This window comes from Nothobranchius furzeri, chromosome 18 (genome assembly GCF_043380555.1).
Source record: "Nothobranchius furzeri strain GRZ-AD chromosome 18, NfurGRZ-RIMD1, whole genome shotgun sequence".
NCBI lineage: Eukaryota > Metazoa > Chordata > Actinopteri > Cyprinodontiformes > Nothobranchiidae > Nothobranchius > Nothobranchius furzeri.
Window position 1 is genome coordinate 32,437,586 of NC_091758.1, and position 15,992 is coordinate 32,453,577.

At 46.0% G+C, this 15,992-nt stretch overlaps 1 protein-coding gene across 2 annotated transcripts in view; it reads right to left on the bottom strand.

Annotated features, from left to right (window-relative positions):
* eml5 (EMAP like 5) overlaps positions 1–15,256 on the bottom strand; it is a 50,609-nt gene extending 35,353 nt beyond the window's left edge. For both annotated transcript variants that reach the window (XM_015970164.3, XM_015970163.3), the window contains exons 1-4: positions 14,925–15,256; positions 3,305–3,464; positions 1,332–1,430; positions 943–1,011 (exon numbers count right to left, since the gene is read on the bottom strand). In XM_015970164.3, the coding sequence (XP_015825650.3) occupies positions 943–1,011; positions 1,332–1,430; positions 3,305–3,464; positions 14,925–15,121 (525 nt within the window). In that variant the 5' untranslated portion in view covers positions 15,122–15,256. The remainder of the gene's footprint in view (positions 1–942; positions 1,012–1,331; positions 1,431–3,304; positions 3,465–14,924) is intronic.
* Between the last annotated feature and the right edge of the window lie 736 nt (positions 15,257–15,992).

A 15,992-nucleotide genomic window follows, 5' to 3' on the forward strand; every position in this document is an offset into this window, starting at 1 on the left:
TTACTGGGTCTAAATCTCCTGTACGTTCTGAGTGCTATAATCGCTGAGCGAGCACACAGGCTGGGGGAGCAGATGTCACATGGTCTGCAGGGTAACGGCTGGGGAATTATGTGGGCAATTGCTGGATTGCCTTGGCATCAGAAAACGAAAAGAGAGGACAGGGAAACAGGAAAAAGAGGAGGAGGGGAAGGGCTGAAGGATTCATCAGGCAACAACTGGATGGGATTTCTGTGTCACGGCAGAGGAGGAAAAGTTTATGGGAGGGAGGGATTACTACAAGAGGACAGACAAGTCAAGCTGGATTGAGATAAGGGAGTCACCAGTGGGAAATAAATGGAGTAGCCAGCCCTGACTGCATCAAACCCATTAGGAATGGCACTCTGTTAAGCCTTAGCAGGGCCAGAGGGAACATCTCCAATCAGAGCACAAGTCCTTCTTTCCCAAGTGTTAAAAAAAAGCATGAATGCGTACCCCTAGGGAGGACTTGGTGAAGACACCCTGCATTTACTCACTGAGGAGCACGTGTGAGGAGAAGCGATAAGGATCGCACCGGAAATAGAAGTTCACGGGCCCAGCTGCAGCTTGTATGGAAGGCAGAAATTTCAAAAGCTGTATGAAGAGAGCTGAAAAGAACCGGGACGGGCAGAACAGCAGAGTCATGGTCCCTGATGAAAAGAAAACATTTTTCCTCTCTGCTGCGCCGATTACTACAAATTTGAGGAGAGAGACTCTGAGTCACTGCCATGTCCTACTTATGCTAAGTGCCTGATAACCACAGGCTCTGGGATAAAGTGAATTTGCATAGATCTAATTTAAGACTTTGATATGAAAATGGAGATATTGCAGAAGGGAAACAGAGATGAAAGCCCTTCAACTTTTCTAAATAAAACTGAGGTAGAAATCCAACAATGTTATGTCAAAATGGCTAAAAGATGGCCGTACCTTGATATGTTTGACACCACAGCTTACAAGCTTGTTTGGCTGGTACAAATCCCACGCTATATCAAATATCTGCAGAAGAAAAAAAAGGAATGCAATGAATCCTAAAGATCCATCTAAACATCATTATTCTAAGGATTCTAAACTCAAAGGTTTATATTGGGAAAAGTGTGTTAACTTGCTCTACCTCTGGCTAAAAAAAAAGAAATGTTAAAACTCTGAAAACGTCTTTTTATTACGCAGTCACCCTTTTAGGCACTGAAAAGCTCACAGCAGTCAGCCCTAACTTGTTTATGTCCCTATCAAGCAGGCGCTCCATCCTGTGTTTATCGCTAACTGAAGGAGTCGATAGGGAGCTCGTGACGGAGACTGGGTGGGAAGAAAGTCTTTACCCTGTCCGTGTGACCGGGAGCGGCTGCCAGAACCTTCCCTCTCCTCCAATCCCACACACAGATTGTGTTTTTTGAGTCCAATCCCACGGACACCAGACACTGCAAAACACAAGAACATCACACTGAACACGCTGAACCCTGCAAACCTTCACAGTAGCTCAGAAAGCCACGATCAAAGGGCTAATAATGGCTACAGAGCAAGAGGAGAACAGTTGTCCAGCCCCTGGCATTTCCAGTTGAGTACTTTTGCCAGAGGAGCCACCTATAGCTGGCTAGGCAGCATCAGTGGAGCAGAAAAAAAGAAAGAACAGCTCTCATGGAAATCCTCCTCTGCTCTGCAAACTGCTTTCCATGCTAAGGGATGCCCTCTTTAATCCTGTGCAGAACCATTGTTCAGCTAAAGCATTTGGTGAGATATTTGAACAATTTTAGCCTGTTTTTACAGAATTTGCACTGAATGCCAGCATATTTGTGAACATTTCTGGTCTCGGATGACAATTCTGAAGACCTGGAGCTCATTAAAAGGATTTTATTCTTTCAGGTTGTGCAAGGGAAGAATGTTTTGAATGAGAAATGCTTCATTTATTTACTGCAGGGCAATAAATTATCATTCTGGTCAAAATCATCCTCTCATGCAAGATAAAGGCATGGATTATTATCAAAGTGTCTCAAGAGTTCAACATGTTTTAGCTAATGGTGGAACCTCAGACTGACATGGTTAACATAATTAATCCGTCATTTTAGAAAGCAAATCAATTAGCTGTTAGCTTGTTGTGTTGTTGGTTTTTGGAACTTCATGCGCAGTCATGTTCAGATATTTGAAGCTGGGGTCTGTAGTGTGACATCATCAAGGAGAGGAGGAGGAGATTTAGAAACTTGAACGGTTTTAGCTCCAGGCTCTCCTCCAGTTTCTCTGGATCGTCTTAAGTTTAGCTCCGGTGTCGGTACAAGATCGGCTCGGGGTCCTTCGACTGCCGATGACGTCAAAGTACGCCAAACCCACTCAGACAAAATATACCACACATCTATACTGTTGGAAAGAATTTAGCAGTTTTGTTATTAAAATACTGTTTCTTACGACGTAAGTTTGTGTTTATAATGGTATTTGTAAAATAAAACCTATTTTATTCATAATGTTGAACTCCTCTTTGAGCACATCCCTTGAAGGATCATAGGTATTAGCAACACCTGTGAAATTGTATTTGCAGGAAAGAAGTGTGTCCCGTTTATTGAAGTATTTTGTGTTTAGTTTTTAACGTCTTGTCCATGCGTAGTTCAGTTACACTCATAGCTGCTAGCCAAAACTCTGGAGTTAAAAGTTTTCTGGCTTTACTAAAATACCTGTCTGTACTTATTTGACTGATGGTAGTTTTACTTTCTATTAGACTCCAAATGGAATCATTTGGCACGTTTCTAATTCATAATTTGTAATAATGTAATTGGTGATATTAGCATTAGCATTCCTATGGGTTTTTCGACGTATATTAGCATTGCGCTAACCACTCGCTGCCAAATTGCAGCCTTTGCGATTAGAAAATCTCCTTTTGTCACATCGCAATTTAATTGCACATGCAGTTAATCGCTCAGCCCTAATATACATGCAGCTCTATGCTAAAAGTGTATTTTCAAAGAGGTAATGATGGATTTCTTTGTAAAAGTTGTCCATCTTTCCAACAGAAAGATTTGCCTGGACCAACGTAACGTGATAACAACGTAACGTGATTACGTAATTCCGTAAGGTTCATGTTCAGCCAATCAACTACTTTGACGTCACCGGCAGCCGACGGACCCCGAGCCGATCTTGCACCCGAGCAGATCTTGTAACGACACCAAAACGGTGAACAGATGAGGTATGAATGGAGCAACCAAACACGGCCACCTTTGATTGAAATCTGTAGCTCAGAACTCAAAACAGAAAAGAGTGAATTGTGGAGGCTCAGGTGTGTCAATGCCTGAGACAGAAGCTCCTGTACCTGTCCCTCGAGGTCAAAAGCCAGGCAGGCGATACCGTGCGTGTGCACGTCCTTGAGGATGGACACCGTTTGCACATTGTAGGAGTCCCACACGCAGATGTATGGCTCCTTGCCCACTTGTCCTGTTGCCACCAACACACGCTCCGGATGTAGCGCTAAACTGCAAGAAAAGAGAGGAGGGAAAGTGTCTAGTTAGTGCTCCAGTTTGTGTTTGCATGCGTGCACCGATGGACTCACCCTGCCAGCAGAAACCACTGGCATGAGATGAACACATTAAATCTGGGATAGGACTGAACATGGAATCAGGGGGGCAGCTTGATGAGGTGACATGGTTCAATTAACTCAGTGGTGCTTGCACGCATACACACGCACGCACGCACACACACACACACGCACACACTCAGTTAAACTTCATTCAGATCCACAGTGATGGTTAAATAACAGAATTTTATGTTAACTAGCTTTCCTTAAACTCATCCCTGCCTCTTCTCCCACCTCTCATTTGTTTGGGGTTTCCTCGCATCAGCAGCCATATGTTTGTAACTCTGTTACATAATCCCACCCTCCCTTTGCAGACACCCAACCTCCACACACACACAAGCACACGCACACACACACACACACACACACACACACACACACACACACACGCACGCACGCACACACACACACACACAAGCATTCCCGCTCTACAGCTGAGCAAGATTCTTCTGTTTAAAACCGTATTTCCCTCTTTCTGCTCCACCCATCCTCCTCTCCACAGCATCCTAGTCACGTTCACCTGCCAATTCTTCTTTTAGCTTCGTCCTTGTCTAAATTTCACACAGCCCATAATAATGAGACTGGCTGTTTAACCAGCTGCTCTCCTGAATTTCTAATCCAGAAGGCTGGAAGGGTTTCAGGGACCGGGTCGCCACAATTTTTTCTTATTTTCACATTTTTCTGTGTGAGTCTTTCTTTTTCTCTCTGGTGACAGTTTGTCTGCAGATAAAACATGATGCAATAAAGACCCGAGGAAGGTTTTGTAATGCTGAATGTGACAGAACTTTATTTTTGTTGTGTTTTCTGATTTCTTCCTGCTTTGTTTGAACCTTGTGTCCAACCCTTTCTCATTTTACTTATTATGACTTATATAATCAGAGCAAATGGGATAAAAATAGCCTGAGCTGAGCAGTGAGCAAAAACTCAACATTTAAAAAGTCCAAGTCAGTTTACAGATTCAGATTCCAACCTCCACCTAACTTCTGCATCTCACTGTGCTTTCATTTGCATCAGATGACAATGTTAATGCATGCAAACACAGTCTTCAAGCCAGCTACTGTTTCACACACACGTCTTCATCTGAAGAGCTTTGCTAAATGCCATCACTAATGACTTTGCCTGCAGCGTGTTGCCACGGTTCCTCTGTTTGATATAAGCAATAGCTGTTTGGCTGCCTTCCATCTGCACAAAAGTAGCTACAGCAAGTACTGCAGCAATTAAACAGCCTGTTTTCACACAAATCTGAGGCAAACAAACAGCCTGGAGAGCTGGTTCCTCAAGGTGAAGATGCAAAAATACAGAAAGTGTCAGAGGACAGCCAGGTGTGTTTATTGAAGACAGTCAAATTAGTAACACGTCTTCTTTATTTAACAAATTTAATGAGCTTTATGCTTTATGATCACCATAGATTTATTCAGATTAAAAACTGATCCAGGAGAGGGAGATGATTAGCTTCTGACAGAAGATCTCACAAGTGTTTTAAATTCAGCTTTTCAGCTCCGGGATCTAAAAACACCTCAGCTGTGAACAAATGTATTTCTATAGATTCTTATGGAGGCTTTAGAAATTGTTCACACAACAAATTGTTAGTTAATAAATTCATTAACTGAGCTAATATTAACATCATGGATTTTTTTAAATATTTGACATCTTTCCTCTGTTTTTCTTTCTTCCCTGAGTGTCAGTAATTAAAGATCTCTAGACTGAGACCAATGTAATAAGAAGGCGTTGTGTCATTAGTGTTCTCACTGAATTATTTGTCCCTGCAACTTTACATGTGTGAAATTTCACAGCAACAGTCATACCGATCAGATTTCCTTTTATCACAAATCCCACTCACAAAGTAGTAAACAGTAAGTAAATAAACTTTATAGGAGGGCTGGGTGATATGGCCTAAAATGAATATCACGTTATACTGAGGATTTCACCTTGATAACTGTCAGAACCCAAGCCCCCGGACCGGCCTCTCCCAGCTAACCGGCCTCCATCTTGGATCACATTTCCCAGCATGCTCCTCATCGGAACACCCGGCATTCTCTTTCACCAAATACAATATTTACTAAGACATCACAATATAACTATAGACACATTACTTGTGTGTGTGTGTGTGTGTGTGTGTGTGTGTGTGTGTGTGTGTGTGTGTGTGTGTGTGTGTGTGTGTGTGTGTGTGTGTGTCTTTGTCTGCCTGCTCTGTCTTCTCGATCCCCAGTGAGTCGTGGAGGATGGCTGCTTATTACTGAGCCAGGATTCTCTGGAGGTTTCTTCCTGTTAAAAGGAAGTTTTCCTCTCCACTGTTGCTGCATGCTTGCTTAGTATGAGGATTGCTGTAAAGTCACTGACACTAGTCAGTGACTTGATGCAATTTGCTGGGTTCCTTATATAGGAAACATTATTTCTGATTGGCTTAATGAACTGTGAATTGGAATGTTTATTATGTGAAGTGCCTTGAGATGACTCTTGTCGTGATTTGGCGCTATATAAATAAACTTGAATTGAATTGAATTGAATTCTCCCAGTCACACCCAAGCCTATATATGGAAGACGCCGCACCGGCTCTTCACTCAGTCATCGTTTCATTGAAACCCATGATCAGAGTTCTCTACCAAATAATCCAGACACCAAACATCCTTACCAAGCTCAACTCCCGTACCCAGTCGGCCATCGTGACAGGATGACTGAGTCCGTAGATCCAGCAGAGTTCGAGCGCATGAAAAGAAAGACGGAGCAGATGGAGAATGAACTCATTCAGCTCCACACCCTGATCGATTGGCTCCACACCAAACAAAACTCCCAGACCGATCTCATCCTGCAGTTATCTACAGCCCTCCATGCTCTCCATCAGCAAGCCCTCGCTCAACCAACAGAGGGGCCGCACTTTAGTCTCCCAGAGAGGTGGAAAGGAGAGACGGGGAGCCCAGACGGTCTGCTCGCCACCCTTGACATGCAGTTTGAGTGCCAGCCAGGACGCTTCCCCACTGCGCGCTCTCGGGTGGCGCATCTCACCTCCCTGCTCTCCGGACGCGCGGCTGAGTGGGCCGCTGCTCTTTATCATTCCAAATGACCAGCTTGCAATGACTATGCTGCTTTTGTGTCCACCCTCAAAAAGACTTTTGTTCCACCCAGCAGCGAAGTGGGAGCAGAAGCACAACTCCTAAAGCTCCGCCAGCGGGAGCGCATGGTGTGCGCTTATGCGTCGGAGTTCCGCACCATCTCTGCCAAGCTGCGATGGGATGACTCTGCACTCTGAGCCGTCTTCTTGGAGGGACTGGCGACCTACATCCGTGATGAGATGGCGGGAAAGGAACTGCCCCAGACCCTGGATGAAGTGGTCGATCTGGCGCTGCGCATGGATCAGCGGGTTCTGGTTCGGCCCAAGCCCTTCACTCGCCCATCCAGGGCGCCTGGACCTCTTCCTCGTTCCCCCACGCCTGCTCCCGGACCCGCTTCTACTGATGAGCCCATGCAATTGGGCCACCTTCCTCCAGAGCGACGGTGGCGCGAGGGTCTCTGTGCCTATTGTGGCTCCTCCCACCACAGATGCCTGAACTGTCCATTACGTTTGGGAAACGAAGGAACCCACTGAGTATCGGGGTCGCTCAGCCTGGGTCACCTTCAGCCCCCGCCTCTTCAAATCGACTCCTTCTTCATGTTACCCTCCTTCATGGTGAGGCCTCACTCCAGATGCACGCGCTGGTAGACTCGGGGGCCGCTGACAATTTTATGGACATGGATCTGGCTAAGCGCCTACGGATCCCCATGACCCCCTTGGAGAGAGTTGTGCCAGTGACCTCGGTGGACGGTAGGCCCCTCCAACCCTATCCGGTCCAAAACCGAACCCAGCCACTCCAGATGATTGTCCAAGGCCACCGAGAGACCCTCCAGTTCCTGATCATATGTGCTCCCTCCTCTCCTCTAATCCTGGGATTTCCCTGGCTCCGTCTCCACGACCCCCGGATTTCCTGGTCCCAGGGCCGCCTTTGGAATGGGGGACCCAGTGCCAGGCCCACCTCTCTCCTCCTCCATCCATGCCAGACTGCTCAGACGGTGACCCTGGCCCAACACTGCCCAATCTGTCACTGCCCTACCGGGACCTGGCTGCGGTGTTCGACAAGCGGCGCGCCACCACACTGCCGCCTCGCCGCCCGTACGACATGGAAATCAAGCTGCAACCAGGAACCAGTCCTCCCCGGGGGTGCCTTTTTTTCTCTCTCTCCCGCCGAGTCCAGAGCCATGGAGGAATATATTGACCAGGCCCTCCAGCAGGGTTTCATCCGACCTTCCTCCTCCCCGGGTACCACAGGCTTCTTCTTTGTCAGGAAAAAGGAGGGTGATCTTCGCCCCTGTATCGATTACCGAGGTCTGAACAAAATCCCAGTCAAAGACCGTCATCCTCTGCCGCTCCTCACGTCTGCCCTGGACGCCATCTCCCAGGCGCGGATCTTCACCAAGCTGGACCTCCGGAGCGCCTACAATCTGGTCCGTATTAAAGCTGGAGATGAGTGGAAGACCGCTTTCATCCCACCCACCGGTCACTGGGAGTACCAGGTCATGCCCTTCGGGCTGTGCAATAGCCCCGCCGTTTTTCAACGCCTCATAAACGATGTCCTCCGCGACATGTTGGGACGGTGGGTGTTTGCCTACCTGGATGACATCCTGATCTACTCCAAGTCTGAGGCCGAACACCTCCACCATGTTCGCGCTGTTCTAACCCGGCTCCTGGACAATAACCTGTTCTGTAAGCCCGAGAAGTGCTCCTTCCACCAGTGGTCCGTATCTTTCCTGGGCTACATGATATTGGATAAAGGACTAACCATGGACCCTCAGAAAGTCCAGGCGGTGAGAGACTGGCCCCTCCCAACAAGCCTGAAACAACTTCAGAGTTTTCTGGGTTTCTGCAACTTTTACCGCCGTTTTATTAGGGACTTTAGCACCATTGTGGCACCTCTCACTTCTCTCACCCGACCAAGCCCTCCCGGCCAACCGTTCCGACTGACTTCAGATGCCGTTCGGGCCTTCCAATACCTAGTCGCCCATTTCACGTCGGCTCCTATCCTCCGTCATCCGGATCATGCAGTGCCCATTGTGGTCGAGGTCGACGCCTCGGATGTCGGCGCTGGTGCCATCTTGTCCCAAGCCGGGCCTGATGGTAGGCTTCATCCCTGCGCCTACTTCTCCAGGAAGTTTTCCACCACCCAGCAGAAGTACGGCATAGGGGATCGCGAGCTGCTGGCCATAAAATGGGCATTGGAGGAATGGAGGCAGTGGCTTCTGGGCACCACTCAGCCGTTCACCATCTGGACGGACCACCAGAACCTGACTCACATCAGATCAGCCAAGCAGCTCAATCCTCGCCAGGCCCGCTGACCCTCTTCTTCGAGCCCTATGAGTTCCATCTCGCCTACCGCTCAGGGACAAAGAACCAGAAGGCGGACGCCCTTTCCCGCCAGTTCACACATCCACGTCCGAGTCGGCACCTATCCTCCCCGAGCACCGTTTCTTGGCCCACCTGAGGTGGCCACTGGAGGAGTCTATCCAAAACGCCCTCCGAGACGATCCCGCACCTCCAGAGACCCCCGCGGGTCGGCTCTACGTCCCCACGACCTGTCGCAGCGAGACATTGTCCTGGGCCCACTCATCACGCCTATCTGGCCACGCGGGCTTCTCACGAACTCTTAGGTTCCTCAAACGAGCCCTCTGGTGGCCACGTATGGAGAGGGATGTAAAGGACTATACGAGCGCCTGTTACGTCTGCGCCCGCTCCAAGACATCCAACCAGGCCTCGGTTGGTACCCTCAGACCTCTTCCGGTACCCAGCCACCCCTGGTCCCATGTGGGGTTGGACTTCGTGACAGGACTCCCACCGGTCAATGACCTTAACACCATCATGACGGTCACTGACCGGTTTTCTAAGGCTGTTCACTTCATCGCCCTTCCGGGCCTCCCCTCGGCCCGACGCACAGCTGAGTTGTTCCTGGAGAATGTGGTGCGTCTCCATGGGTTTTCTGTCGACGTGGTCTCGGACCGTGGTCCCCAGTTCACGGCCCGGTTCTGGAGGGCTTTTTGTCATCTGTTGGGAGCATCAGTCAGCCTATCTTCGGGCTATCACCCGCAGACCAACGGCCAAACGGAGCGGTCAAACCAACAACTGGGTCGATACCTCCGCTGCTTTGTCTCGGCCCAACCCTCGCAGTGGCCTAAGTACCTCCTCTGGGCTGAGTTATCTCACAATCTCCACACCTCCTCAGCCACTCTGATGTCCCCGTTCGAAGTCTGCTATGGCTACCAGCCCCCGGTCTTTGCCCACCAGGAACCCGAAGTTGCGGTGCCGGCCGCTCAATCCCTGGTGAGGCGCTGCAGGAACGCCTGGATCAAGGCGCGGGCCTCCATAACCTGAGCTAACGCCCGTTACTCTTACCAACACCTCCGCCGACACCGTCCTGGTCCCTCCTATGCTCCAGGGGACAAGGTCTGGGTGTCCACGGCAGACCTCCGTGTCCGTGCCGGGTCCAGGAAGCTCGCTCCTCGGTTCCTTGGGCCTTACCCCGTGCAAAGGGTCATCAACCCGGTCACGTACCGGCTGCGGCTGCCTGCGAGTCTCCGCATCTATCCCACCTTCCATATCTCCCGGCTCAAGCCCTACGTGGAATCCTCCCTCCTTCCACCGCCGGCGCCTTCGCCTGCCCGCTTCCTTGACGGTGAGCCCATCTACACCGTCCGGCGCATCCTGGACGCTCGCCGCAGGGGACGGGGCTGGCAGTATCTGGTCGAGTTGGCGGACTACGGCCCCGAGGAACGCTCCTGGGAGCCGGCCCGCTCCATCTTGGACCCTGCCCTTATCTCTGACTTCTGGGACCGCCGTGGTCGCCCTGGGACTTCTGGAGCCGTCCCTGGACCGGGGGGTCCTGTCAGAACCCAAGCCCCCGGACCGGCCTCTCCCAGCTAACCGGCCTCCATCTTGGACCACATTTCCCAGCATGCTCCTCGTGGGAACACCCGGCATTCTCCCAGTCACACCCATGCCTATATATGGAAGACGCCGCACCGGCTCTTCACTCAGTCATCGTTTCATTGAAACCCATGATCAGAGTTCTCTACCAAATAATCCAGACATCAAACATCCTTACCAAGCTCAACTCCCGTACCCAGTCAGCCATCGTGACAATAACGATAAATAGACGATAACTAGGTATGTGCAGAAATGAAAGTTGTCCACCAGATGAAGCCGTCACATGTATTACGTTGAGTCATATTTTTACGTGACTCAAGGAGGTACCGTTTCTTAAAGGAACATGAACGTTGCCAACCTACACACATCTTTTCATTTTTTATTATCAAATTTATTGGGATTTAATAAATTTAATAAGTTTATTTATTTATGGGAAAAATGATCACGATAAGAGTCAGAAATTTCGATAAGGATACATTTTGATTTATTGCCCAGCCCTACTTTATAGCATCATAATCAGATTGAAATTAAGCATTCATTATAATTTATACAGCAGGTTAATGAACACAAACACCTTTTTGTTGTCTTTTTTTCTTCATAAGACATAATAATAAACACAAGTGTAGACAGAAGGTGAGAAATGTGGAGATTGCAAAGGCTATTTATACAGAGATTTTAAACTGACAGATTTCACTTAAGCAAAGTGTTGCACATGCAAACACATTCAATGCAGCCCAAGACTCCAGCTTTTAAATAACACAAAGAAAACGAGTGTAAAGGAAAATCAATGATCTTTTTTCTCCAGTCCTTTATTAAGACCTTGAACTTTGCAAAAGCTCAAAAGGCAAAGTCAAAGCTCAACGATAAACAATTAAAATCCCAACAAGAAATTGTGCATCTGCTAAAAAGCTGCAGCCTCTTAATACCCCATTCACACTTCTGTGACTTTTTCTTTCTTTGCAAACCTGACACTTTCATTGCATGAATTTTGCCAATGTACTAACAATAATGTATTCACAGCATCTCTCCAAGCTACGACAAGACCGGCCTCTCTGCAGCACCTATAATATGACACTGGCTGAGGTCCATCAAAAAGATTAAAAGAAATGGGAGTGGGAGGCAGCTTTCCTGCCCATCACACCATCTTTGCTGCCATTGTTAATACTTATATTGGTGCTGAAACACTGAAAAGTTTAACATAATCATCCCGTTTTTAGATATAATAAAAGAAAGCAACAAAATAAGTGTCTGTGTGAATGTCATAAATGTGGAAGTACATGTGTTTGATTTTTTTAATGCAACGGTAATGAAAACCTGAGCAGCCACACTGACTTTGATCTTTTTGAAGAATTCTCTAAGCTGTGAGACTCTACCCAACTTCAAATGGGGGAAGAGGCAGAATCAGACATCTTCAAAGGTAGAACTTATGAAATAATAAGAAGCCTGGCCTGACTCTGCAGTCTTACTGCGAGATTCATCCACACATTTCAGATTTTCTTTTTTAAATTGCAAACAATTTCGTTCTTATTTTTAGGAGAAATTTCATTGGGCTCAATGTGTGTTTTTTTTTCTTAAAGGGCGGCCCATCATCAGAGTTTCAACCTGCGTGTTTTAAATGTGTTAAAGAGAGTGTGTTACGTGTCCTGCATGAGAGACTGAGTTTAGCACTCGCTGCAGCATTTTAGATACATTCTAAGATTCCTTGAATTTCTGATAGTACTAAAGCCTGTTTGAGACAATTCCACATGTGGGAATAAAAACACCAAATAACAGATTTTGTGAAAACTTGTAACTGGTGGTTTCATTGAACGTTGTGATTGTAAAAAGACAAAAACCAAGAAAAGTCTTTCTCCTTCCTCCATTTTCTATCTTGCAATCAGAATACTCGCACCACACAGTGTGTCATTTCTTCTAAAGCTGCACTTTTAGTGATTGATCACACGTTATTGGCATGCAGAACATGATGCACAACACTTGGAAAAATGCTCATATGACTCTTCATTACCTTGCCAGTAGCATCTTGGACCCTCTTTGTCTTCAGAATACTTTAATAATTGTTTTAATAGATTCAACAAATCCTTGGAAAACCTCCTCAGAGGTTCTGTTGACATAGTTTCATCACACAGTTAAATCTATGATGGTAATCCCCCGTTCCACCACATGAAAAAGGTTCTGGACCACACTGAGAACGCAGAGTTAGAGATGATCTGAGTGTTGTGACATGGTGCATTATTCTGCTGTAAGTAGCCATAAGATGATGGGTCCACTGTGGTCCTTAAAGGGATGGACGTGGTTAGCAACACTCAGGTAGGCTGTGGTGTTTAAACCAGGCTCAGTTGGTACTAAGGGGTTCAAAGTGGGACACGAACATCTCCCCCAGACCATTACACCAGCAGCAGCAGCCTGCAGCATTGATAAAAGGCAGGATTCTGACCTGATCTGATCAATCAGCTTTGACATCAACAAAACTGCTGCACATTGGCTATTTCTCTTTTTCTGACAATTCTCCAACATCAGCAAGTCACTTTTACCACATCTAGGTCCCTAAATGCTTCGAGCAGCTGCCATGTGATCGCTAATTAGCTATTTGTGTTAACAAGCAACTGAACAGGTTTATTTTTTTATTTATTGTGCAGTGAAGCAGCTATTTCACATTAAGGGAAATTGCCTACGCTCATCATAACACTTGATTATTAAACTGCCTCAGAACAGGGAAATAATGCAGCTTTCCATTGTTAACTGTTGTGAGCGGTTTTCATCCCAGCAAAAACCTCCCAATCACCTCCATAAAACAACCCATTTAGAACCCATTATAAAGGTCTGCAGGGCAAATGAAAGCAGTAATTACCTCTATCTAAAAAGCTGGAAATCAAAATACTGCAAACAAATTAGATGAATAAAAAGATAAACATGCCATTGAGGTATTTGTTTTGTAATTCTCTCCAACAGGATTGCATCTATTCCACGTGACTTATTGCAACATGACAGAGTTTATTCTGCACTGCATCTACAGATGATTGCTCCCCGATTGTCCCTTCAAAAACACTCCTTCCTCTGAGATTTGACTCCACTGTGTCAACAAAAAGGAACAGAAAAGATCTTCACAGCCCACACGTTTTTATTTCCTTCATATCATTGAGGGTAGACGACACATTACTAGAAAAGCCTGAACTCTTGACCCCTGCAGGGAGGGGATCCAGTGTCACTGAATGGGGAATTCTGGTGCTAATCATTATCAAATTGTTCTGCGAGACTGAATTTCTCCAAGGGTGAAACATCTATTTTTATGACTGAAATATTTTCTATTAGGGGTAGCAATGTGTTGTCCCAAAGGGAGCGGAGGAATTTGATGACATGCTAATTATGTGAATCAGAGCAGCCAGATTTGTACCCAAATGAACCCCTATTGAGCATTATTTAAAAGATCTAGAACAAAAAATAAATAAATAAAACATCAAAACAAGGCATATCTATAAAAGTAGAGTTGGATAATTATGTAAGACCAATTCTGTGATACTTTGCAGCTGTTTAGTGACACATTATGACAGTTTTTCCCCACAAAATGAGACCTTAATCAAGATAGGATTTAAAATTTGGTTGATTTGTTATTTTTTCAATTTGTTTTTCTTCTTGCACATCACACAATAGTTTTGTAAGTGCTTCCTCTAGCTTTTATAGGGCCCAAGAACTTCACCCACAGGGCATTGAAGAGTTATCCTCTATTGTGTGATTAATAATGAAGCAAGAGCCCAGCTGACTACCGACACAGTTCAAAAAGGTAGTCATCTCCAGGCCAACCCACACACACACGCACACGCGCGCATGCATGTCAGCACAAGCACTGAAGCGTACACAGGTCATAGCTGTGTGACATGCTGGGAAATAAAGAAGCAGGATCATTTGATGATTGACGTGTTTTTTGTTGTTTTGTTTCCCCCAAAGTGAAGGAAAACTTCAAGGTTTGCCTGCCTGTGGAAATGAATTACTACAATCCACAGACAGGTTTCAAGGACAGCCATGTTCATCATGTAAAGAAATAATTCATTTTATTTAACCATTATCAAGATAAATAACTATTTTAAAGTAAAATATTAAGCAGAACTAATTGCCAGATACTTTCTCTATGGTTGGCCAATTAATATTTACTCGACGTGACATGGCATGTATTATAATCTGAGAACAGCCAGAACATTTTGGTGTTCTTTCCCAAAGTGGTTCAACAGACTTTTCAAACGGGAACACGTTTTAGTGCCTTTTAGCACTTGTATAATTTGTGCAAATGCAGGCTACCTATAAAGATCACATTACACCGGACAAGGTGACGCCTGCATCTACAACGTCAACGCGTAAAGTCTGGAGCTGTCCGTCCTCGCGGTTCTGAAATAAACATGCGCGTGTGTTTTATTACAATACCTGATTATGTCATCGTTGTGCCCCAGGTAAAATTTCTGCTTGTGCTCCCGGGTGTTGTACACAACTCCCACACCCGCCACGAAATAGACTATTTCCTTTGCGGCTGTGTAGTACAGGTTGTTGCGGCACTGATGTCCCCGGTATCCGTACACCCACTCCAGTCTCAGGTGGCAGTTGGGAGCAGTTCTGTCAGCCATCTCCGCCGCACTTCCGTCTGTATCTCTCCGTCGCTGTCGCGTAGGCTCTCGGATATTCTCTCATTCACCAAAAGGGGATTTATTCTAAGCCCGAGCGTCCCATTAGTTCCGTTAGATTTAAACCTGTCCACAGCTGAAACTATGAGTCATTTTTAAGCGGATGTTGGCATAAACAGACTCACTGCCTAGTGGGATGGAATGTCTCTGTTTGGAAAATAGGTTTCTACGCTGCTCTCTTCATTCTGAGAGTCTCGTTGCACTTCTGCTGCTGCGGGCTTCAGCTCCTATTCGACACAGGTCAAAGCTCCTGTCAGGTCCTACAAAGATGGAGCTGCGCTGTATTTCCACACGCACCACCCACACTAATGACGAAATGGTGTGTCGTGCAATCAAATCCTTCGATTCATCCGTGATGGTAAAAAGCAGAAATATATGGCAAGCAGTCACGACACATATGCATTTGACTAGCAAACGGATTTATCAAATGACAGAAGTTTCACGGAAAATATGAGTCAACAATTTCTAATAAAATGTTTTTTATCTGCCACCGGCCTAGCCTACGTATAGAAAATAAAATGTTAAAAATTCCGCAAATATTTCCAAGCATTTATCTAGATTTCATAAACATATTTTATATGCAATTTTAGTCTGATTGAAACATTTTTCCATGTGAGAAAGGGAAATTCCATTTTGCCATCCTAATTTCTAACAAGAACGTATTTCTAATTAGGAAGGCATAATTTACTGATGTCTTACAAAATTAGCAATTAATATGTTTTCATTACATGTTACAATAGCCTGCCACACATGAGAGTAATGATAGAACTACTTGAACCGAAATTAATAATAAAAATAATTCATTCAGTTATTA